This window comes from Sinocyclocheilus rhinocerous, unplaced genomic scaffold (genome assembly GCF_001515625.1).
Source record: "Sinocyclocheilus rhinocerous isolate Xijiao unplaced genomic scaffold, SAMN03320098_v1.1 scaffold896, whole genome shotgun sequence".
Classification (NCBI taxonomy): domain Eukaryota; kingdom Metazoa; phylum Chordata; class Actinopteri; order Cypriniformes; family Cyprinidae; genus Sinocyclocheilus; species Sinocyclocheilus rhinocerous.
The window spans coordinates 874,520-899,123 of NW_015648505.1; the positions used below are offsets into that span (position 1 = coordinate 874,520).

At 36.4% G+C, this 24,604-nt stretch overlaps 1 protein-coding gene across 1 annotated transcript in view; it reads right to left on the reverse strand.

Moving 5' to 3' along the window:
• The window catches only part of LOC107709757 (vacuolar protein sorting-associated protein 37D-like), a 46,347-nt gene that overhangs the window by 18,575 nt on the left and 3,168 nt on the right, over positions 1-24,604 (reverse strand). The window contains exon 2 of the mRNA XM_016514362.1: positions 13,216-13,387. Coding sequence (XP_016369848.1) covers positions 13,216-13,387 — 172 coding nt within the window. The remainder of the gene's footprint in view (positions 1-13,215; positions 13,388-24,604) is intronic.

A 24,604-nucleotide genomic window follows, 5' to 3' on the forward strand; every position in this document is an offset into this window, starting at 1 on the left:
GCGACGAGGAGCAGCCGGAGGAGGGGAGTCCTGAGGCGATGGCGGGTCCACGCCCGACCAAAGCGGAGCCGGAGGGACAAGGGAGCCCGGTGGAGCTGGTGGATCGACGGGTGACAGTGGAGGCAAGGGAGCTAGGAGCCGAGGTGGAGCCGCTTGGTCTACGGGCCGAGGCGGAGTCCGGGCCTCGGACATAGGAATAAATTACGTTTAAAATATTAAATATGTGATTTAAAATTTAAAATTAAAACAGATGAAAGTTTATTGAAATTTTAATAATATTTTACACTATTACTGTTTTTACTGTATATTTTGATCAAATAAAAAATAAAAATAAAAAATACTGACCCCAAACTTTTGAACAGTGTATGGAGAAATAAAAACATTGAAATAATTTGATCAATACATTTATTTTTAGATATTTTTTTGATATTTAGATATTTCTGGATAATCTCACTTCCCCTGCTATTAGCAGGTGTGGCAAAATCACGCAATGTAATTTATGTGAAACGGACTGCAATTTTATTTAGTGTAGCTAGTAGTGCAGAAATTACATGTTATTACATTGTAATAATCATGGTAGTGACCAAAAACATGTCATCACCATAATACCCTGTTTAAATAATCATGGTAATACCATGCTTCTATTCAAGTGAGCTACTGCATCTCCAGACTTGCTTTTTCAAGCATTCACTGCTGCTTGGTTCAAGTTAATCTATCTGAGATTCTCTCATGGAAGCAAGACTCATATATGATGAGCGTCATCCTCAATTCATCTTGTCACTACTACGGACAGATGCCAACACTCAGGCACACGCCTTGCCAATAACTCACAACAAAGCCTTTAATACTGCCGCTACATGCCCCACTCTCACAACATGAATAATCAAAGGCCCACTATGTCACATGCATTAGTGTGTATCTGTAGGTTCTGGCCGTGTGCCTGCTGAGGCATGTCGGCGTGAGCGAGGGGGAGTGGCACACCACGTGGATGACCCCGGAGACCCACGGCATGAAACAGTAATAGAAGGCGACAGACAGCCAAACAAACACTTGGGGAGCAGCTGTGGGTGACCTACATACTGGAGAGAAACCATGCAGATGGGCCACAGGGCGCTCGAATCACGGCGAGGAAACTACTGGAGCCAGAGATATGACCCGGGGCTTGTGGGATCTCGCAGTTATGATGGCGCGTGATGGATATGAAGTTAAGGACCCAACGCTTTCATTGTTGTGACAAGACAGATCACCGTCCTCTTCTGGAAGTGGTCACGTGAAACGAAAAGAATTGAGAATTGAAACCAATTAGGCGCATGAATGGAATGGCCAATCAGAGAAAGAAAATCATCATTCACCTGGACTGAACTTCAGAGATCAATAACCAGAGCCAAGCGCTGTCCTCCCTCCATGAATACATAATGCTAATTGATTTCATTGAGTCCACACATTCGTTTTGTTCCAAACAAAAGGTCTTTTGAGATCTGACTTCACCATCCTGTTAGCATTTGTAAAAGAAAAACATTCTTATTCTCCAAAAGTCAAAACGGTTTCTTCCCACAGGATAACCCTTGTTAAAAAGAAGTACATTTTAGCATCATTTTAAAAAGAATAATTTGGAAATAATGTTCCAATAAATAAATTATAACTTCTATTGTCTTTGAAATATGGTTAAAGTGTACTGCTGAATACTGAAAATCATTCATCATTTCTTGTAGTTACACATTTGTCATTTCAGTACATTTAAAATATATTAATTTTAAATATAATATTAAACAGCACATTGCAATAATAATCAAGTACTTTACTGTTTACTTTACTGTTCTTTAGCATGTTACTCAACACATCAAAAAAGTACTTTAAAACTTTCAATCTGACATTATTACCACACACAGTATACTTTGTGTGCACTCAATTGTGCTAAAAACAATAAAGTGTGTTCTCTTAAGTACAATTAAGTGGCTTTTTATTTCATTAATATTACATTATATTATATTCAAGAACAGTTTTTGAAATATACTTTTAAGATTTGAAGTATATTACTATGCTTCTTTTTTGACAAGGCAACCTAACAATATTAAATCAGTTGTCGACGTCAACAAAGACTCACATTCTCACTTATTTATAATGACAACATACTGTACAATACGGTCCAAGAGTCCAAAATAAAATTAAATAATAAAAATATTATTTATTAGTGTAATAACTTGATAAAAAAAATTCAAAAATGAATTTTTACAATGTTGTAGAATTAGGTTTGTCCTTCAGCAGCGCTCAAACTGAAGCACTAAACAAAACTTGATGATCATGTTCTCCAGCAGGATTGAGATGATCCAAAGATCAAGGAAGAAAGACTATTGACTGTTTGCAATAAAGCATTTTCAAATTAATTAAATCTTGATTATTCATCTTGCTGGCTTGGTAATTATCCTACAAAAGACGCATACAAAGATATGCACGAGTCTCTGATCTGGACATATTAGCTGAAGACGGTGAGTGTTGGATAAATGATAGATTAATCATTTGATACTCCAAGTCTTGAGTAGCAAAACAAATTTAGCCAGCAAGGCCCAGTGGACTAGGCTTTTTTTTTTCCAATGCAATGCAATGTCAATCTGAGTCATATGTCAATGGATATGACTCATTGCTATGCATTACATAATACACAACACAATGCTATTAGTGAAGAAAACAAAAGCTAACAACACAACAAAAATCACGAAGACAGAATTCCAGAAAACGCTTCCAGTAGTCTGCAATGTTAACGTTTTACACGTAATGCAATGACGTATATTTGACAAAATGATATCCAATCACATGTGATTAAAATTAATTACTTCATTTATGTACTATTATAGTATTTATTGATATTTTTAAGTAGCTTTTTATTACATTTCAGGTTACATTTTTTAGGTTTTAGTAATTGTGTAATGTGCTTTTGTCATTTATATTACAGCATTTATTAATATTTTGAATTACCTTTTATTATTATATTTTTAGTTGATTTTAGTACTTCGACTTATTTTCAGTTATTTGCCAAGGCAACAAGTTTTTTAAGCTTTTAAAAGCATTTTATCTAATATTTATATTCGATCTCAGCTTTATTGCAATTTTAATGAAAACACTTTTTAATAGTGTCGGTTTTAGTTATCAATAACAACACTGCTCCTGACTTATCAATAACCTAGAAAAAAAACTGTTATTGTTATTGCCGTGTTAGTGCAGCTTTCAAAGGATGTAAATTAACCTAATTTGATTTTACTTGCTCAAAATTGGTTAAGAATCAATAAATCTATTTTTGTCATGCCACAAAAGCATTTTGAAGTGAACTGAAAACTAATTATTTTTATCTTGCCAGCTAGGTGATTACCCTAATTATTATGTCAGTAAAATATGCATGAGCATGCCTCCAAGCATGAGATATTAGCTGACTGACACTGGTGAATGATTGATTGAAGATGAATTGTTCATTGCAAATACACGAGAAAACACATTCTCTACGTTTTGAGCAGCTAAAAGAACTTAGCATGCAAGACCCGGTGGACCAGTCAATTTTTCAACGCAATGCACCCTGTCAACCCAAGTCATATGTCAATGGATTGGACTCATTAATATGTATGGAAGGAAAGTGCTATTTACACAAGGACTTCTATCAGTGTAAAGCCACCTTGAAATGTAACACTTTAGCAAACGTTTTGTTTGCGTCGCAAACTAATGCTGCTGTGTCATCACATTGCTGTGATCGGCCTCCCATCATTCATTCAAGAATATTTTCACTTTCTATAACTCACCTTCTCTTTCAATAAAGAAATTGGTGTGTACTTCCACAATGATGGACGGTATACAAGTATAAGAGTGACAACTGTTTGGAATAATTGATTATCTGGAATTTATTCCACGTGGTTTAGTTCACACTGGCTTCGTTTAATGGAACTCTTGGCAAAACTAGTTTTAATAGACTTGATTAATGTGTGAGCATATGCACAGGAAAAATTGCAAAGCCCTCTACTTTGCAAGCGTGTGTACACACACTCCCTCACTTCCTGTCAAAATAACAGAACGGTGGGTGTTCTTTTGTGGTCTTTACAGATAAATACCACCGGCTGCTTTCCTGTCATCAGAATGAAAGGAATGACTTCAGACGACTAACGCACCCCGGTGCGTTTGCATGCGAAAGCCTGCGCATCATATCCTCTCGTATTCACGTGTAAAAGATTAGTTCAGGCCAAAAATCAACATGAATGTTCTAAAATCGATCTGCTGTCATTTCTTTCCATGGAACACAAAAGGATAATTACATAAAAATACCATAATGCATGACAGTTCACAGTGAAGATGTCAAAAAGAACCATAAAAGCTGTCCATATGGCTTCTGCAAGACTTCTGAAGTCATAAATCAATGATGATCTTTCCCCAGAAGAAAGTCATACAGGTTTGGAACAATATCAGGGAGTAAATGATTCACACTTCTCCTTGATTAAAGCACTGAACTGACAAATGCAATGCTTCTGCACTGCAAAATTCTGTGTTAAAGTGTAAACCTCTGATGTAAAATTAGAGGGGAAAGCACACCAGCGCCCTCCTGAAGAATGCACTCATTGAGGGCTTTTGTTCAGGTTTTCCTCGGGTCAAAACAGACAATGTGAGGACACCACACAAGCCCGAATGCAGGGATGCAGGTGCCTGAGGAGACCTTTCTGTTTAATTAAAAGGCTTGACAGCTAGGTCAGCATGTATTTTCTTCTAATAAACGGCAACGTGCTCAAAACAGACTCTACATGATTACATCTCTTTCAACAATCGTGTATGGCCATAAATGGCTCATAACAAAAATAGGCACTAACAAAAAAGTACTATTGCTGTAACGGGGTGACTGAGATGAGAAACATGCGGATCCATGTGCAAAGCTTTATTCCAAAACATAGTCAAAACAGGCAAGGGTCGGACAATGGCAAACAGGTATTTAGAGGACAAGACAGAAGAGTAATCCGATAAACAGGCGTAGGTCGATCAACGGCGAACATAATCCAAAGGTTGAGGCAAGCGAGTAATCCATGGACAGATAATAAATCCAAGCGAGGTGCGAACAGAATCCAGACGACAAGACGAGAGAGAAATCCAAGACAGCCAGGTAATCAGGAAACAAGACGTGACTAGACTTAGACTAGAACTAGAAACTCAAACTAGGACCGGGAATTGGCTCTGTAAAGTAGCTACGGTAAACAGCATAAATGTTAAACAATACTCGGCGATTTGAAAGAGGAAGTCCATGGCTTATAAAGTGTCTTAGATTGGTTACAACTGTGTGTGTCATTAGTGCAATGGATGCTGGGAAATGTAGTCCGTGGTGACATGTGGAAGTCTGTGTAGTGTGACAGTCAATATAATGGAAGAGCGATCTCTGGTGGCAAGCAGATAGAAGTCCATGGGCAGGATTCGTAACAATGCATTACCATGTTTTTTTGAACAAGTATTGTGGTGGTAAATGTAGTGGTGGTTTGGAACAAGTAAAATGGTATATATTTTAAAGTTTATATACACTACCGTTCAAACGTTTGGGATCAGTAAGATGTTTTCTGCTTGTCAAGCCTGCATTTATTTGATCAAAAATACAGTGAAACAGTTATATTGTTAAATATAATTACAATTTAAAATAACATATTTCTATTTTAATTTCTATTTTAATTCTTGTTATGACACAGCAGTCATTACTCCAGTTTTCAGTGTCTCATGATCCTTCAGAAATCATTCTAATATGCTGATTTATTATCAATGTTGGAAACAGTTGTGATCAAAAATACAGTGAAACAGTTATATTGTTAAATATAATTACAATTTAAAATAACATATTTCTATTTTAATTTCTATTTTAATTCTTGTTATGGCACAGCAGTCATTACTCCAGTTTTCAGTGTCTCGTGATCCTTCAGAAATCATTCTAATATGCTGATTTATTATCAATGTTGGAAACAGTTGTGCTGCTTAATATTTTTTGGAAACTGTGATACTTTTTCAGGATTTTCTTTGATGAATAAAGTTAAAAAGCACAGCATTTATTCAAAATAGAAATCTTTTGTAACAATATATACCATGCAAGTTTGGGGTTAGTACATTTTTTTTTTCTTTTTTGAAAGAAATTAATATTTGTTAAAAACTGATTAAAAGTGATAGTAAAGGCTTTTATTGTTTCAAAAGATTTCTACTGTGAATAAATGCTGTTTCATGTTTCATGATTTACACAAAAACATTAAGCAGCACATCATGGCCATCAAAGGAATACATAAAAATACAATAAAATAGAAAAGTTATTTTCAACTTTCCAACTCTATTACCATGCTAAAACAGATGCAATAACATAGTTTTTAGATACAGTTCTATAAAATGTATCATTAAGGAGCAGATCGGTCCTATATTATAATACTGTCTAATACTTATATCATAGTACTGCGAATGAACTTGAGCACAATCTACCATCTTACAAAAAATGTATGCTTATTAGTGGGACTTGTTATGAAAATATTTGAGCCATTTTTCTAATATTCAACAGAGCATTAAGTTTTCCCTCCCTTTCAATGTCATTGAGCTTAAGCCAATGTGAAAGAGTCAAACACAGAAATGTCAACATAATGTATCAAGTGTATTTTTTCTAAGGGCTTTTGGCGTGGAGTTCCCAGTTTGGGTTGGATTCTCAGGAGATTGATTTCAAAAGCTTGTGAGAGGCCCCTTTCTCCCACTGAGTGATTAAGGCCTCATGTGTGTGGTAGCTCAATGGCCCTAATCCAGCTTTGATAACTGCCCCCTGCATTCAAACACTGAGAGAGGGCCAGAGCGACTTCACATCCTGTTAATTACCAACTCCTCCATCAGTGCGCTCTCACAAAGTTCCCCGGCCTCTTCGGCTGCCCCAGCATGCCTCTTAGCCATGTAATTTACAGGCACTTTGAGACAAAGATGCCCTTTTCACACCCGCAATGACGGCTGACCCCCTCCGGAGGGGTGGAGGGGGTTTTGTTGTAAAGGGTGGAGCGTTTGACAACCAGTTTGGTGAAAGTTCTGTGTTGAGATGTCAATGATAGGCTGTAGTGTGTGTGAAAGGTCAGCAGGTTGGGCCTCGGGTAAACGGTGTCGTCACGCTAGGTTAACAATAAAAGGGCACTGGCGGTGCTCTTTGCTTTTGAAGCAGGATGGATGGTATTGCATACCAGCACCACGTCGCCCTCCAGAAAAAACTACAGGTCAAGAATGTGCCGTCAGCCACATGTGAGGAAGAACAGAAGGAACGGGAGACTTGAATAATCTTGAGTCATGCTCGTTCGCATTTGGCAAAAGCATTAGAAGCAAATGGGAAAGTCTAAGTGGGAGCGAAACCGCCCGACATGGTGGCATCATCAAGCTAGATTGAATTCCCACCAAGAAACTAGTAGTGCACCTTCCAGAGCCAAATTCTTCTCCTAACGTCTGTCGCTGCCACTGCGCATTACGCAATAACTCGCAAGCCTCCTAGCCAAAACTCCGGTCTCAGCTGATGGAGCAATCCAACAGTTTTTCATTCTTTCTTTCAGCTCTGAGAGAATGAGAATCAGATGTTTGGGGTTGGGGGAATGATCTCTCCCACCCATCCGGCTGTAGCCTGCAGCTGGAGGCACTGGTACAGTACATGTGCACTACATGGTGACAGGAAGGTGAACATTCCACCCTTCTTCCGTCACTGGCCGGCAGCTGCGAGAGTGAAGGAAAAAAAAGCGTCCTGTAAAACAGTGTTTCTTGAGTGGATCTTTTCCCGTGCGGCCATGGAGATGGGAACTTCCTGTACAAGCTCTGTCAGAGCGTGTAAGCGGACTAGAAGATATCTCCGCTGATCTTTTGTTGCTCTGTTGGACACCGAAGGAACCCCACCGTCTCCTCCTCCTCTCTGCCCGCTCACGACAGTTCAATTTCATTCTGGCATTTCACTCCAGCAACTTTTTTCATCTATCTCCTTCAGACTTTGGTTCCCAGACGCTGCCAGGCTCTCGGGTGAAAGGGTGGGTCGACTTTCTGACTATCATATGAATCTCTGCCTTTTCTTTGAACGGCACTGGAGGTGGGGTTTCAAACAAAAGCCCTTTCAAATGGATCTGCATCACTAGATGGGCTGCACAATGGTGAGGAGGGGCCAAAAAAGTCAACAAATAATTCATATCGGCCTCTTTGGTCTAAGGGCTAAAATGCAGGCCCAAAAGTACAAAGGGTGGGACAATGTTGTGAGCTACAGCGGAAATATACGGGCTGACCGTACATAAATTAATGCGACTGACTAATCTTGTAGTCTGTACAGCCACCACATGCCTAAATCATTTATGCACACTGCAGGTTGTGCACTGAACAGGCCAAGAACAATGGCGGAGCAAGAATTTCAGAGACAGACTTCCAGAATTCCAACGTTTTCCTCTGAGATCCCAGCTGGGCCACTTCATTTAAGCAGTTTCATTTGCAAACAAAAAAATCAGTGTACACAACAGATACTTGTTGTTTGACTAGGCCTAAACACAGAGAAGCGAACTAAACAGTTGCACTACTTTCGAGTGTGGTATTTCACTGTCCACCCACATTCCAAGACACTTAATATGCTTAAACTAAGCATCAACGAGTACTTAAACTCATTTGGTTTAATTAATTAAAGTTACTGTCATTCTTAGTGCAAAAACACAGCTTAATTCTATGTAAAATAGGCTCATTATAGGTCTTATTCAAAGCTATTTTATACAAAGCTATTTGCTTTCCACAATTAATCTTGCACCCTGGTTAAATCATGTGCCAAAAAACCTTCTTTTGAATTATATAAGTACAATTCCAATTGATCATAGCAGCACTAAGAAAGCAAATGATGGAAAAGCAAGGTTAAACAGTCATTTTTCTTGCTGACAAAGTTGGGCCAGAAGTTCTTGTGCAGCAAGCATTTTCACTGCCCCACCAGAAAAGAATGATCGATTTTTATTTGTAGTAATGTATCTTTATATTTGCTGTAAGTATAAATATTTACATTTTTCATTAAATGTTGAAATGTATTTTTTTTTTTAATCTATTTTAACCAGCTAGATATCATTATACAAATTTTTGCATCAACAATGTAGAGTACATCACAGAAAATCAAACATTTAAGTTTGCAGGGCATAAAAACAGATACACAAAATCAACTAACATACAATTTTAAATACACAGCATTGGTCCTTCACATTGGCCCACAGTCAATGGCCATCCTTATTAAAGAGATAGCTCACCCAAAAATAAAAATTCTGTCATAAAAAATTATTTATCTGTAAGACCTTTGTTCATCTGTGGAACACAAATTAAGATATTTCTGATGAAATCTGAGAGCTTTCTGACCCTCCATAGACAGCAACGCAACTGACAAGTTCAAGACCCAAAAAGGTAGTAAGGACATTGTTAAAATAGTCCACGTGACATCAGTGGTTCAACCATAATGTGATGGTTTGGAACAACATGAGTGAAGTATAATTAATGACATAATTTTCATTTTTGGGTAGTGCTGTCAAACGATTAATCACATTCAAAATAAAAGTTTTTGTTTACATAATATATGTGTGTGTGTGTGTTTGTGTGTGCTGTGTATATTTATTATGTATATATAAATACAAACACGTGCATGTATATATTTAAGAAAAATATGTTATCTTTATATTTATGTATAATATAAAATATAAGAATACAAATATATAAATGTATATACATGTAAATATTTAAAAATATATACTCTATGCAAGTGTGTTTATATATACATAATAAATATACACAGTACACATACATATATTATGTAAACTTCCTAACTTTCTTAACTTTTATTTTGGATGTGATTAATCATTTGACAGCACTATTTTTGGGTGAACTAACACTTTAATGAGAGCTAAGAAAGGTGCTTTGAGTCAGATATCCAGATGTGCCAAGTAGATTATATTTAGCTTGATTTATGTGTTTGCATGAGATCGTTTATGTCATAACCCCGTAAACATATTCACTTCTGCATGATATCTGTAAAAGCAAAACAGAAAGGAATTTGACTATCTATATATCTATAAAGCAGTTTACCTGGAACAAATTCCACCTACAGGAATCAGGATAACACTTTAACCAGAAGTTTATCCATCTAGAAAAGTAGTCAAACCTTGAAAGGCTAAGTTCACAAATATTTACTGAATAATTTTTACTGAAAAACATTTCTGCTTTTAAAACCTCTAGTACAATTGCCCAACAGTCTTCCATTGTAAGTGCCTTACTATAAACATGTTTTTGTTTGTTTTTACAAACTGAAGGAAAACTCAAGTCGAAATTATTTTCCTCCAATTTATTTTCCTTGGTTTAATAAACATTTAGAATACTGTGACTATTTAACCATTGAAAGGAGTCAATGCTCAAATCCTGACCATGTACCGTTATGAACTCTGAAGCCTAAAATAATAAAGAAAACAATAACAAAAGAACTGGTTTCTAACCCACAAGCTCTCTGCTGTACAAGCTGATAATCGGCATGCCATGTCAGTGGGCCAATAAAAAAGATGGGGCGTGAGAAACTATCATGCTGAGCGTTCAGCCAAAAAGGAAGACCGTAGAAGAACACAATAATATTTCTCTTATTCTGGCCACGCTGAGAGAAAAAGCAAAACAAGTCCCTGTGAACCCTGAGGAACTGTTAGGGAAGTGAAACCTGAGCACCTTAAGTACGTCTGAACCAGATGAGGGCAGTTATTCCTGGACTGGTGTTGAAAAGAGGTGGGGAAGCCAGGTGGGGACCTTGTGGCCCCAGACTACCCCTTTGGGACCTGACCGCTAGGCTCCACCCTGGTAAGGGGGCGACTGAAGGTAACGCTGCTCCAGCGTTGGAGATCGCAGCTGGAAGGATCAACAATCCAAGCATAGGTCAGCATGTCAACCGTTCTCGCGCTGAATAATTGAGGAGCTCCAGACGTCAGGGTGTGTTATTATGGAACAATGTTGCCTGGTGATATTGAAATATTACCACCAGAAGAACACGACAGGAGTGTCCCCATGCTATTCTTAAACTGCTCAGTCAACAGCCGGCGTATCATCAGATATCGGGCATCAGATTAGCGACATGCTTAAATTAACGTGTCTAACGTTGCTTTAATCTGGGAGGAGCACAGAATAATTTTTCCCTGAAAGATGTTCTGTCCTGACACTTTTGGGTCACATTTTAAACACAACCGGACCAGAGAAGCAACACAAAAAGCATGTAGAGGTTAAAAAAAAAGGCAGGGTGGGCCAGAGTATGTGGTTAAAGCAGTTCTGTAATCAAACCACTCCAGATCTACACTTGGTTTTCCCACTTCCTGCTTTTTCCTTGCTGCATGCTAATCAGATTAGAGGACCGGAACTAACTATTATATAGGCCTATGGTATAGCTTGGGCTGGGCGAAATAGCCAAAAATCCAATAGACAAAAATCTAATTTTTTTCATATTGTTCAATATCAATATTCATTTCATACCATTATTGTGGATGTAAATGCATTTTGCATGTTTTTTGAAAATGGATTTAAAAAGAATTAATTTGTTTAAAAGTAATTTCCATAGAGTAATTGGTAACACTTTAGTATAGGGACCAATTATCTACATTAACTAGTTGTTTATTAACATGCCTATTATTATCATACTGGCTGTTTATTAGTACTTATAAAGCACATATTCTGCATATTCTACATCCCTAATTCTACCCAATACCTAAACTTAACAACTACCTTACTAACTACTAATAAGCAGCAAATTAGGAGTTTGAGACAAAAGTCGTAGTTAATGGGTTGTTAATCATGAGAATTGGACCTTAAAATAAAGTGGGAACGAGTAATCTTTGAAATCCATTTAATTTTTTCCCCCAAATTCTATGTTTGTTTGTTTTTTTTCCTTTCTGGATCCTGTGTTTTATGATTTAAATGAACCATTTAAAATGGTGTGTAATGTAAGGAGTTTATAAAACTTTAAAACTTTAATCAAGATTGAAATTAAAATATATTTTCAAATGAAAATCTGAATTAATTGCAACAAAAAAAAAATTAGGTGCTGCACTACAGCACATGGAATTTGTATCAAAACATGGATAAAAATATTTCGGTTGTATGACATTCCTTAAAAAATAAATAGTAATAATAATAATTCAATGTAATGTTTTAAAAAAATGTATCGTTGCTGTTATTATTACTTTGAGAATTGTATACAATAGTAATATATTTCTGTCATTATTCTTCAAATTACACCAAACTTTTATTTTGGCGGTTTGTCACAAGAATCTTTGAGTTTCAGTCTGTATTTGCCAGTAGCTTCCATCAACATCCCTAATTCTACCCAATACCTAAACTTAACAACTACCTTACTAACTACTAATAAGCAGCAAATTAGGAGTTTGAGACAAAAGTCGTAGTTAATGGGTTGTTAATCATGAGAATTGGACCTTAAAATAAAGTGGGAACGAGTAATCTTTGAAATCCATTTAATTTTTTCCCCCAAATTCTATGTTTGTTTGTTTTTTTTCCTTTCTGGATCCTGTGTTTTATGATTTAAATGAACCATTTAAAATGGTGTGTAATGTAAGGAGTTTATAAAACTTTAAAACTTTAATCAAGATTGAAATTAAAATATATTTTCAAATGAAAATCTGAATTAATTGCAACAAAAAAAAAATTAGGTGCTGCACTACAGCACATGGAATTTGTATCAAAACATGGATAAAAATATTTCGGTTGTATGACATTCCTTAAAAAATAAATAGTAATAATAATAATTCAATGTAATGTTTTAAAAAAATGTATCGTTGCTGTTATTATTACTTTGAGAATTGTATACAATAGTAATATATTTCTGTCATTATTCTTCAAATTACACCAAACTTTTATTTTGGCGGTTTGTCACAAGAATCTTTGAGTTTCAGTCTGTATTTGCCAGTAGCTTCCATCAAATGAAATCATGAAGAGAACAATCAGCTCTGAAGAGATTAAATTCATGTGGAGTCTCCTCATACAGCGAGACGAGACGATCAATATCATGGACTTATTTTTTCTGATAAATATTGATATGGATTTATTGCCTAGCCCTAGATATAGTTAATATAAGAAGCAAACAACACAATGTGTATTGAATCATGAGGAAAATGAGAAATGCTTGGTGTAATTAGCATTCACAGCATCACTCGCACAAAACCCTAAACCTCTACTCACCAAGTCGGCTTTGCTTTTCCCTGCAGGCAGCGGTCAGTTTTGCCAGTTCCTCGTACTTTGCAGCCAATTGCCGCTTGCCGTTTTGAAGGTGAGGGCGATGTGAGAGGCTCTCTTCTGCAAGACTCCGATTGGTTACTAACAAGGTTTCCCTCTCCAGCTGGAGCTCCTGGAACTGAACACAAATTTCAGTTATCACTCAAACACCAGAAACAAAGGCTGATCATCTTTAATACCATCTAACCCCAATCAATCAATTCTACAACCAAAAGAAAGTCCAATATGTGTTAATCAGTGATGGGACATTTAAGTTCATTTCTTATGTACTGTGTACATTCACTGTGTGAAAAATAGCAAATGTGATATTATAACGTCAATATGTTGTTTCCTCTATTAAATGACTGTAAATATTTAAGTAAAAAGTGATTATAACGTTTGTTATCCTTGTTACTTGGTGTTGCTAGTGTGATTTACTCTAATATACTCTATTAGATTAACATGTTTTAGCATGTTTTACATTTTTGCACGTTACTGGCCCTGTCCCAAATGGAACACTTCATGTGCACTTGCGGTCTTATGGACTTACAATGGCCGCCGCGTGCGCGTGTCCGTTAAGTCCACGAGACCATAGGGTGTCCCATTCTTCATTTTAGCATTCAGAAGGGTGCTCGCGAGCGCCCCCTTTGCGGCCGTTATGCGCCCTCGATCCACACTTCTGCTGAGCCCGCACTGGGGCGAGCTCGGCAGCAGACTTCTACCCGACAGTCAAAGCGGCATTACGTCATGAAAGTGCGGACCACGAGGGTTTAGGGTGCCATTTGGGACAGGGCCACTGTCATGCTCCTAAGATATTTTAGCATGTTGCTAGCATGTTTTAGCATGGTTCACCATGACTAGGCATGGGACGATAACCGGTTTCAAGGTATACCGCGGTTTGGAAAAGTTACGGTTTCAAAACCACTAAAATTTTCCTTTATACCGTTCCTGTGGTATGCACAGTTTTTTTTACGTGTCGTCAAAGACGGAAAGTGCAGGACTTGTGTGCAGCGAAGAGCGTAGCGAGTCACACGACCCCTCCCCCTCTGTAATCGCAACACCGTAATACCGTGAAACCGTGATATTTTATCTAGGTTATCATACCGTCAGAATCTCATACCGGCCCATGCCTAACCATGACAGGATGTCCTGTTGCTTGTCTCAGCTGCATCAGATTTACAAGAGATAGCTATAAGCGAATGCTTGTATTGCTTGTGGTTTTATCACATAGCGTTTAGTTAGGGCACAGTATTAGAGTCTTTTTCTTTCTGCATATTGAATGAGCATGTTTCACAACTGAGGCTTTTTTTGCTCATTTGGAGCAGATGAACCTTTGTTTCAATGTAATCTTGTGTAGACGCTGTTAAGAATGCAGCTCCTCAAACAACATGGCCATCAAGGACGTCAGGAATGCAAGAACACAGAGAACTAAACATTTTATTTGGGACTTATGAGCCGTACAGAGTGAGTGTGAATAATGCAACTCGATACATCAAATTCCTCAGGGGTCATATGAGGTTAGGTTATTATGCCAGGCACAGAATCCATGAACGTGTCCAAGAGAGATTGTAGGAAATCTAAAAAAGAGAAAATAATAGCCTTCAGTTTTACACTAACGTGACTGAGGACTTTAGCTAATATGTTTGATTTGTAGAGGAAAGCTGCTTATGTTTCATGAGAACGGTGAGAACTGGGTATATGGCTTGGGCAAGGGCCTGCATCCGTGTGTGAACAAAGACATTTAGCGTTTAGTTGAGTTTCCTAAGATTTAAGGCTAGGAAAAAAACAACTGGTTCTTTTTTAGTACATGAAAACATACAGCATAGCAAAATTACTCTAATTCATGAACAAATTACTCTTATGAACCGGTACTTTTTAGTGAATAAAAAACACTGCACAAGGAGTACAGTTCGATTAAAAAATAAGTCATTCAATCCTTCAAAAAGACTCACAAACTCAGGAGATTGACCATTTGAATTAGTCTGGTGGCTCCTTCATTGAATTAACCATCAGAACGGTTACAGAATCACACCATCATTACTTTCACTGATAGTATACTAATTTATTTTAAAATGTTACAGGTTGGATGGAAAGTGTTTTATATTACAGTATAGCATACAGTGTGTGAATGAATGATATGTATACATTCAGAGCTATAATTTTTTGCACTGGAAATTCAAATGAAAGCTTACTTTAAACTTTATTTTTGGGGTATGTTCATTATTAAATCTGCAAAATTATATGAAGTCAGCAGAGTTTAGGCCATGCTGTTAATTTGTTTAAAAAAAATGTCTTACCTTTTTTTCTCTTAACTTTTTCTTACTAGCTTATAAAGTTAGAAAGGATACCTGTATAATTTATAGCAGTAGCTGAAAATGTAAGTGAAGTGTATCAGAAGAATCACAAGTGAATCAATTTTGGTAGTCATTCGAATCGAGGGCTTGTGAATTGGGAAATGAATATCAATAACCAGTTCTTAAGATTCTACTTCATTCATATTATAGTAGTGATTTTATCTCAAGGCCCAATTCATGACTGTGACAGGAAGGCTTACGGCTCAAGGTCAAACCGCAAGCAATATGAGAGAAAACATAATAAACACAGGATGGCATCAGAAACAGCAACAGAGCATGTCGGAGATAAAGACCTCACTCACCACAACTTCATTCTGCCCGAACGACACTAAATATTGACATGCAACTATATTTTTTATAAAAGCAAGTTGATGATTTCCAGATGAGAGCGAATGAGCATTCTTCCAGTGACTTGACATTGACAAGGGGACACAGCCTGGAGCGGCAATGAAGACAATGCTCGATTAACCAACCGCCTCAGTCTACCACGCCTTGCTCGAATACAATAAAACAAAGTCCCATGCTGAAATAATCCTGCTGGAATGGCTGCTTGACAAATCTGTCCACATGATCCCTGAAAAAGTGCCATTATTCGCTCTGACCATCCTGCATGACACGGCCCAAGACCATTCTCTAACCATGGAGGGAAAAGCAGAGCCACGTCCAAACCAATGTCCTCATGGAAAGCATTCGCAAAGGCCCAGACATCAGTCAAAACCACAGACCCCTACTTTTACTGTAAGTGAGGGTTTGGGTCATAACAGAACTTGATTTTTCTTCTTCTGTTGCTGCTATGAATATTAACTACCAGTTTTATGCATTTCAAAACTTGGGGAACATTATGAAGACTGAGCGTGCTTAGTCGAGCATATAAGAGGATTAATGATTCATTCGCTCAACGAATATGAGAATTTCGCCTCCCTTCTTAATGCTGTGCGAGACCCCCAAACATGGCGCTGATGTTCCCACTGGTGGCACATTTATTACAGAATCTATCTAGCTAAGGGCGAATGTAAGAACGGACGTCCCCTTTGATCAAGCCACCATCTTCTGAAGATGACGAAACTGAAAAACTTGAGCTGCTTAGAGTAACTCAAAAGAGCATACGTGATCAAAACGTGGTTAAGGTTATGTGAGGTTCTTTTTGTTGGGAAACAACTTCAAACCTCTCATTTAAGGTCAATTGCTTGATTCAACTGTTGACATAATTGCTGTTTACATGGTGATGTTCCATCAATGACTCAAGAGAGTGGGTGACGACTGAATGTTTCTCCTCAGAGACAACTTCTCTAGAATGGCGGAGCACAGAACGAGCAGATAATCATTTTCTAATGAAAGGACTATTATATACATTCGAAGCAATGTAAATGTTCAGAACTAATCCCTCATCAAATGCAGATGGAAAACGTCAAGCTGTTTTTTGATCACATAATGCTAAATGATTGCAAATTACATGCATCAGTTCTGCAAGACGAATTAAGCCAAGAAGAGTAAAATGCAAACACATGAGATGTCTGTGCTGTCCCAGTTTGTCACCATTCAATTCTTTAGGGTGAAAACTACATTTAGGCCCAAGGTTTGGGGTTTGGTCCAAAGTTTTTCTGGGTTTTGCACCAGTACACTCTTAAAAATAAGATTTCTTTATTGGAATCAATGGTGTAGAACCTTTCCATTACACAAAAGGGAAAAAGGTTAGTGGAAAAAAGGTTATTTGAATTATTAAAATGTAAAAAAATGTTTTTTTTTTTTTATGAAAGGTTCTTGGGGGAACCAAAATAGTTATTCTATGGCAATGCTACGAAAACCTCCTTTTGGAACCTTAATTTTTAAGAGTGTATAGATGTTTGCAAGTAAATATATTTAAAGGGGTCATATGATGCTATTTTAAAGATCATTATTTTGTGTATTTGGTGTAACAGAATATGTTGACATGCTTTAATGTTCAAAAAACACATTATTTTTCAAATACTGTACATTATTGTAGGTCCTCTACGCCCCGCCTCTCCCTATGCCCAATTCAAATGGACTTGTATAGTCACAAAAACTATTTCCAGACCAGTAGATTGTTGGCTTTGTTCTGAAACAGGGACTTAAATCATTACAATTTATCATTTTCTTCTTGGTTCCTTTTGGCAACATTTCAAAGCGTACCATAATGTGTTTATGCAATTCACATGTGAATAAAACTGTCCTCTCATTGGTCAGAGTGCACCGCTATGCTCCAGGATTATGCTAATAGTGTCAAGGTTTTGTTGGGACAGCATTCTTGCAATGCACCTGTTTCAGAGAATTGCAATTACACAACATTTTAAGATGAATGGCTCTCTTTGGATATGTAATGTGCTCACCCACAGAATCAGACACTGTTGTAACATATTTCCCATTATGAATTATGATACAGCTTGGATCATTGGTCCATTGGGTCGGATTGCTTTCTTACCACAGAGTTTTCAATCAGGCCGAGACCACATTGTTCAGCCAATCTTGGACCAATTGGTTTGGAGCGGATCCGACCATGATTGCTGTGTTCATACGCCTAAACAAACCAAACTAAGAGAGAAAACATACCAGGTTCCTGAACAAAAGCTCCACATGAGCCAAGTGTGAGGGGTTCTCACCCTAATGAAGGGTTTGGAACAGTCCATCATCAGCCAATCAAGTGTCATGCCACCACATAAATAATTAGCTATATACACATACTCTTAAAAATAAAGGTTCTTTATTAGCATCCATGGTTCTATGAAGAACATTTAACAAAAACAAAAAAGGGTTTTTTAATAGTGGAAGAAGGTTTTTAGTACTATTGAATTGTTCTTTCAGGGGAAAAAAATGATTCTTTGAAGAACTGATCACTGAAAGTTTATTTTGGGAAGCCAAAATTGATCCTTCTATGGCACTGCTGCAAAAAAAACCCACTGTTTTTACAGTAAGAGTTTAACATTTTTCATAGCTCAGACAATTGGCTCAAAATTGGCTGCAGAACTGAGCAACCATTAGCAAAAAAATGACAGATCAAATCACATACGTCCAAATAACTGCCACTGAGATGAAGAGGAATGCTAATGGATAGCTCAAACCAGGTGTTATAGACCTCCTTGTTTAGGCCTAAAACATATTAAGTCTATGAATCATCTAACTATGCAAATTTGCATTCCAGAATGTGTCAACACCATCTGAGGTACAATATGCATTGCATTCTCAGCATTCTGAGGCATTCTGTTCTGGCCATTAGTGTAATATGTCTTTTCTATGGTCAGTTTTCAACTATATCGCTCCTTTGAGTACTAAAGTGTGTTACCGCTATGCAAGAATGAACGTTAATTATGTACAATGGAACCACTTGATGCAGTGGCCAAAGCATGCATAGTGTTTAGTTTCCTACCATTTGTCTTTGGTTTTAGGGGTTGGTTATGGTTAGAATTAGGAATAGAGTTAAGGCTATGATCTTTTGATAATGGATGTGAATCCAGGAACCTGTCCTACTTGATTAAATCATATGGTGCAATTAACACCAAATTAAGCTTGATAAATGTTACTTTTTTATGACTGGACCAAGCAGAGGACTACAAGCTCTCAGCTTTCATTAACGGTTTCACATTACTGCAGCCCACTCCGACGAGGGAAGCATTTCCATGGTTTCACAGCAAACAAACAGCGCACTATCTTTCCACTTGAAATTTCGGAATCTATTTAAAGACGCTACAGATGTTGTCGACCACTAAACGAGGGTATGATCAGTGAAGGATCGTTTAAATTCCTACAGAGCCATTTTGAGGATCTAGACAAGATGATAAATGGCTTGGGTAATGAATTGGATATGGGTTGTCATAGATTTTCCTACAGTTCTCACTCATAATCCAAAGTGTGGCTTCAGCGGAGACGACGTTCTTCTTATCTCTCCTGCAAACCTAATCCATTTGCACTCAACACCCAGAAATTACACTCACTCTGATGCTCTGCCTAACAATTATGCCTGCTCAGCGGGACTCAGTATTCATGTCATCTTTTTTAACTACACATTGAGGTCAAATCATGAATATTTATCTCTTTCTTTAAAAAAGAGCAACATATCCCAAAGCATGCTGTGCTAATGCATAACTGTTAGAAGTTTAGCTAGGCGACATGCCAGTTTGCTTGTGAATCGCTAAAAAATAAAATATAGGACAACAGCAGCTTTTAACTCTTTTTTTTTTGGTCACACTTTCAGGACTCTTGAAATAAGAAGTTGCAAGACATCAAAAGCTTCTTCCATTTAGAGCTAAAAGGCTTCAGTTACATCATAGACAAGAACAATGATTGTCAGTAGCAGGCGGTATTGGGGGGGGGGTTGTTATTATGAGTCAGTGTTACTTTAGTGTTCTTTACATACTATTATTTATTAATATTTTTGAATTATGATTTTATATTATATTTAGTTTATATTTTTAGTTTTCTTTTTAGTAAAGTTTAATAATTGTATGTGCTTTTATTATTTATAATATATTGAATTTGTTTAGTTTTAGTAATTTTAGCAATTCAACTTGAACTTTTCAGTTACTCTTCAAGTCAACATTTCTCTTTTTTGTTAAAGTTTTTTTATATATTTTATTTTATTGTATTTTAGCTTTATTTCAACTAATACAAACTCTTTTTAATAGTTTTATTCTAATAAACAACAGCAACACTGAGATAGAAAGTACATTTTAGTATCAATACTAAAAGTGAATTTAGAAGTACACTATACAAATGACCTCAGTAAAAAGCCATAAAACTCTCATTTTGATTTCACAGGGTCTTTGATTTGGATCCCTATTTAAAGATTTTTTTTTTTTATGTTAGTTGTGGGTGCTGATTTGTCTTTTTTAATGCACCAGTTGTGAATTGTTTGTTAAATGAATTCAATCACATCAATGTTACAATTAAAAATTGAAAACTAAAACTATCCAAATATGAAACAGAATGGCACAAGCCCTGCACAGACAGCTGCCTTCTAAGGTAGAATCCTAATTGAAATGGAACCTCCTAAATGACTGATTTGGAACACTCTAAATAGACAGCAACTTGATTAAACAGACAGCAACAAACAGCAGTGTTCATGTGAAGCTCACAGGAGGCTCCCCTCACAACTGATTCCAAAGCTTTCAATTATGTTGCCAGCTTGTAACTATACTCCAATTAACATAAAAATATACATACACATATTTTGTAGTGATTCATGAAACCACTGAACCCGAAACCAACAATTATACAGAGATTTCTTTTAGTCATCTTGTCATTCAGGCAACTTGCGTAAAAATGATCTTTAAGATTATTGGAGTATGTTTTGCAAGAAAATATTGTTTTCAGTCTTTCAAATTTCACTTTTAATTCAGTGTTTGATATTTCTTCATACCTAAATGCAAAGGTTTCTAGCACTTTCTGAGTGTAAATTGTTTCTACACATTTTTATTTATTTTTTTGTTAAATGTACAGGCAGCTCACTAAGTTTTAGAACACAGCTAATAAAGCGACCAGAGCATCTCTTTAAAACTTTATGCAGTTTGTCACCTAAAACAAATTCATCTGAGCATTTGCAACTCCAGGAAAGGATGTGGCTTATCTTGGCGAGGATGTAGCGCTTCATACCACAAAGACAGCTAAGACACATGCTCATTCACATTTCACAGGGCCATGATCAATCTTTTAGTTACTGGGGCATATTTCAGAGGAACATCAGAGCGAGTCCTGAGGCTCTTTCCCTCTCTGGTTCTTAGTATTCCACAGTGCTGAGTCTGCCGCATGCGTCATAAGTCACCCAGAGCCAATAACTGTCCAGTCCAGCCCCTGCTGGTGTGCATGTCTTTCACACTTGTGGTTGGATAATGAACATTCTGAATGCGGAGGGAAACAGCAGGGTCTTTGGCGCATGTTTCTCCAGTATCTCTGTTCTTTGCCCATTTCCTCTCTCTCTCTTGCTGTTTAATGCAAATAAGTAAAACTCCCGGACCTACAGAGAGCATTTTCCCTAAACAGGAATTGACACAGACTATCCATATCCGCTTGCAGCTGCCTGTATGTCTGTTTATACACTGTGCAGATGCAAGTCCTCTGGAGACCATGTGGGCTGGATGATACAACGGTCATAAAACAAATAAAACAAATCAAATGCCTACAGTCACAAACTGGAAAATACCGTACAGAAATAGTTCACCCAAAATAAAGTGAAACTTCTGTCATTATTTACTCATCCTCATGTCATTCTTTCTTTCAAAGAACAGAGAAGGAAACTGTTTACTAACAATGAATGGGGACTGTAACTTTCAAACCTCAATGACACTAAAGCACCATAAAAGTATCATGAAATCGTGAATCAGTCTTGTGAATGAATCATTAAGAATCAATTCAGTAAAAAGAATTCAAAAGAATAACTGATTCACAAATTGCTGCTTGTCTACAATGGCTGATCCTTTCTTATTGTGTCCTTTCGTAATGGTTTCTTTGGCCAAAATGACTTAAATGTTTTTAAAGTACCACTAAAATATACACCAGTGGTCAAAAGTTTGGGGTTGTTAGGATTTTTAAAATTGATTTAAAAATAGTAATATTGTGAAATATTTCAAGAAATTCAATATTTCTCAAATTTTTCTCTATTACTCCAGTCTTTGGTATCACATGATCCTTCAGATATCATTCTAATATGCTGATTTTGTACTCTAAAAAAAAAAGATATTTTGGATAAATATTATATTTTTTCAGGAATCTTTGATAAATAGAAAGTTCATAACAGCATTTATTTGAAATGGAAATCTTTTGTAGGTTTATAAATGTTGTTACTGTCACTTTTGATCAATTTAAAGCATCTATGCAGAATAGAAGTATCAATTGCTTTATAAAAAAAAAAAAAATCCTAATCCCCAACATTCAAATGGTGGTGTATTTAGCTACTTACATTTTATGTGCTTTCCATGCATTTCCATATTTCCATCATTTTAAATACATTTTGTGGAAGCAAATGTATGATATGATTCACAAATTGCTATATAAATATATATGTATGTATGTATGTGTGTGTGTGTGTGTGTGTGTGTGTGTGTGTGTGTTTGAGAGCTACAGTTAGGAATTGCTCATCAAATTCATCTTTTAAAAATGTTTTCAGTTTTCTGTAATTAAATCAAGGGTGGAATGTTTTCTGAGTGAGACAAACCACAAAATTAATCAGATTCATTGCTAATACTTCGTGCTGTATTTCCCCACCTAAATGATGTAACTTCCTGGAGGTAGGGCTGCACAATTAATCGAATTTCTAATCGCGATTACAATTAGGGATGCCACAATTACGTAACCGTTCAAAGTCCACTTATGTTATTCTGCGTGCTTAAGATGTGTTTTTTCTTTCTTTCTACATGTTATCTTAAGGGGTTTTCCTATTATTTTAATTTTAGTTTTAGTATAACATTATAATACCATTCATATTTTTACTTTTTTATAATTTAAAGAAGAAACCATTCCGATGTATAGTTGACATTTGAGGCTTAATCCTATAGAAAAGCACTAAAAGTTTTTCAGTTAGTGTTTTCAGCTTGTTTATTTTCATATAAAAATACGGCATGCAGTTGCATAAAACAACGGTATAAACATCATTCAATGTAAATTGTGATAATCGTAATTAATAATCGCAATTACAATTTCAAGCGAATAATCGACAATTATGATTTGTCATAATCGTGCAGCCCTAATATATATATAAAATGAAAATATTTAAGCTAGCCTACGCCAAAAATGTGGCAAAAAATAAAAATAAATTCACAACTTGTTCCTTGCATGCTGCCACTGAATGACAAACAGACAGCTTCTCCCCAAACTCATGCCATTAGTTGCGCCAATGAGATTCAACATCCAAGCTTAAGATGTAGTTGTTTTCAACATGCAAGCAATACAAAAAAGGCAAAGGCACGAATCTATATGATTAATGATGGCTGTACACATTAAGCATGCAGCATAAGCACAGTACATTAAGACCATCTGTTTAGTCCGAGATAGTTTGGCTTGGTCAATAAACCATGAATGACCAAAGAGCTGCTGTTACTGATGAATTCAAGGAGTAAGTCTGACTCTCTCCTCTGTATCACTAATGAGCACACAAGGTTAACCATAAAGGCCGTCTCATTGCTATTCATAGGAAAGAGCACAGCCTGGGTATTACAGAGCCTTTTCCATTTAGTAAAAACACCACAATCTCTTGTTAGTGAATGACGCTCACGCATACAAGAGCAATAACTGTATCCAGAGCACTAGACCATTGTGACCCTATCATTGCGGTTGCCCTTGGAGACCTTGGTGTGTTAATGAATTGACCTGTTTGTGATGGGAATAGTGATGGGCCTCACTGATCACTAGTCGTTAGGAGTTTGACCTCTACAACCCCAGTGCATAACTCTCGTGCACAGCCATCAATAAAGACCATCAATCCATAAGATGCAGTATACAGAGGCTGCATCTGTATTTGCAGTTATTTGTGTTGGTGTAATTCTTATTTTTACCACATGCCTCTGCTGTTACAAACACATTGACCATCTGTAACCTACTGTATATAATGTGGCAACACTGCTCAGTTTAGGGGATAGTCAAATAATTAAAAATAAATAAATACATTTAAATAATAAATTAAGAATCTAATTCTGTCCAAGGTTGTTATTGTTAACTAAAACTAAACTACTAAAAACTGTTTCTGGTAATTGAAATAATGATTAAATAAAACTGAAATAAATAATTAATTTTAAGTACTAATATACATATATATATATATATATATATATATATATATACAGTATATACACACACACACACATATATATTATATAAAATTAAAGCTGAAAATATAAAAAAGGTTAATTTAAAAATAATAACTACTATATCATCACATAAATAATAGTTAAAGGGGTCATATGATGCTGCTAAAAAGAACATTAGTTTGTGAATTTGGTGTAATGAAATGTGTTTATGCGGTTTAAGGTTAAAAAAACACATTATTTTCTACATACTGT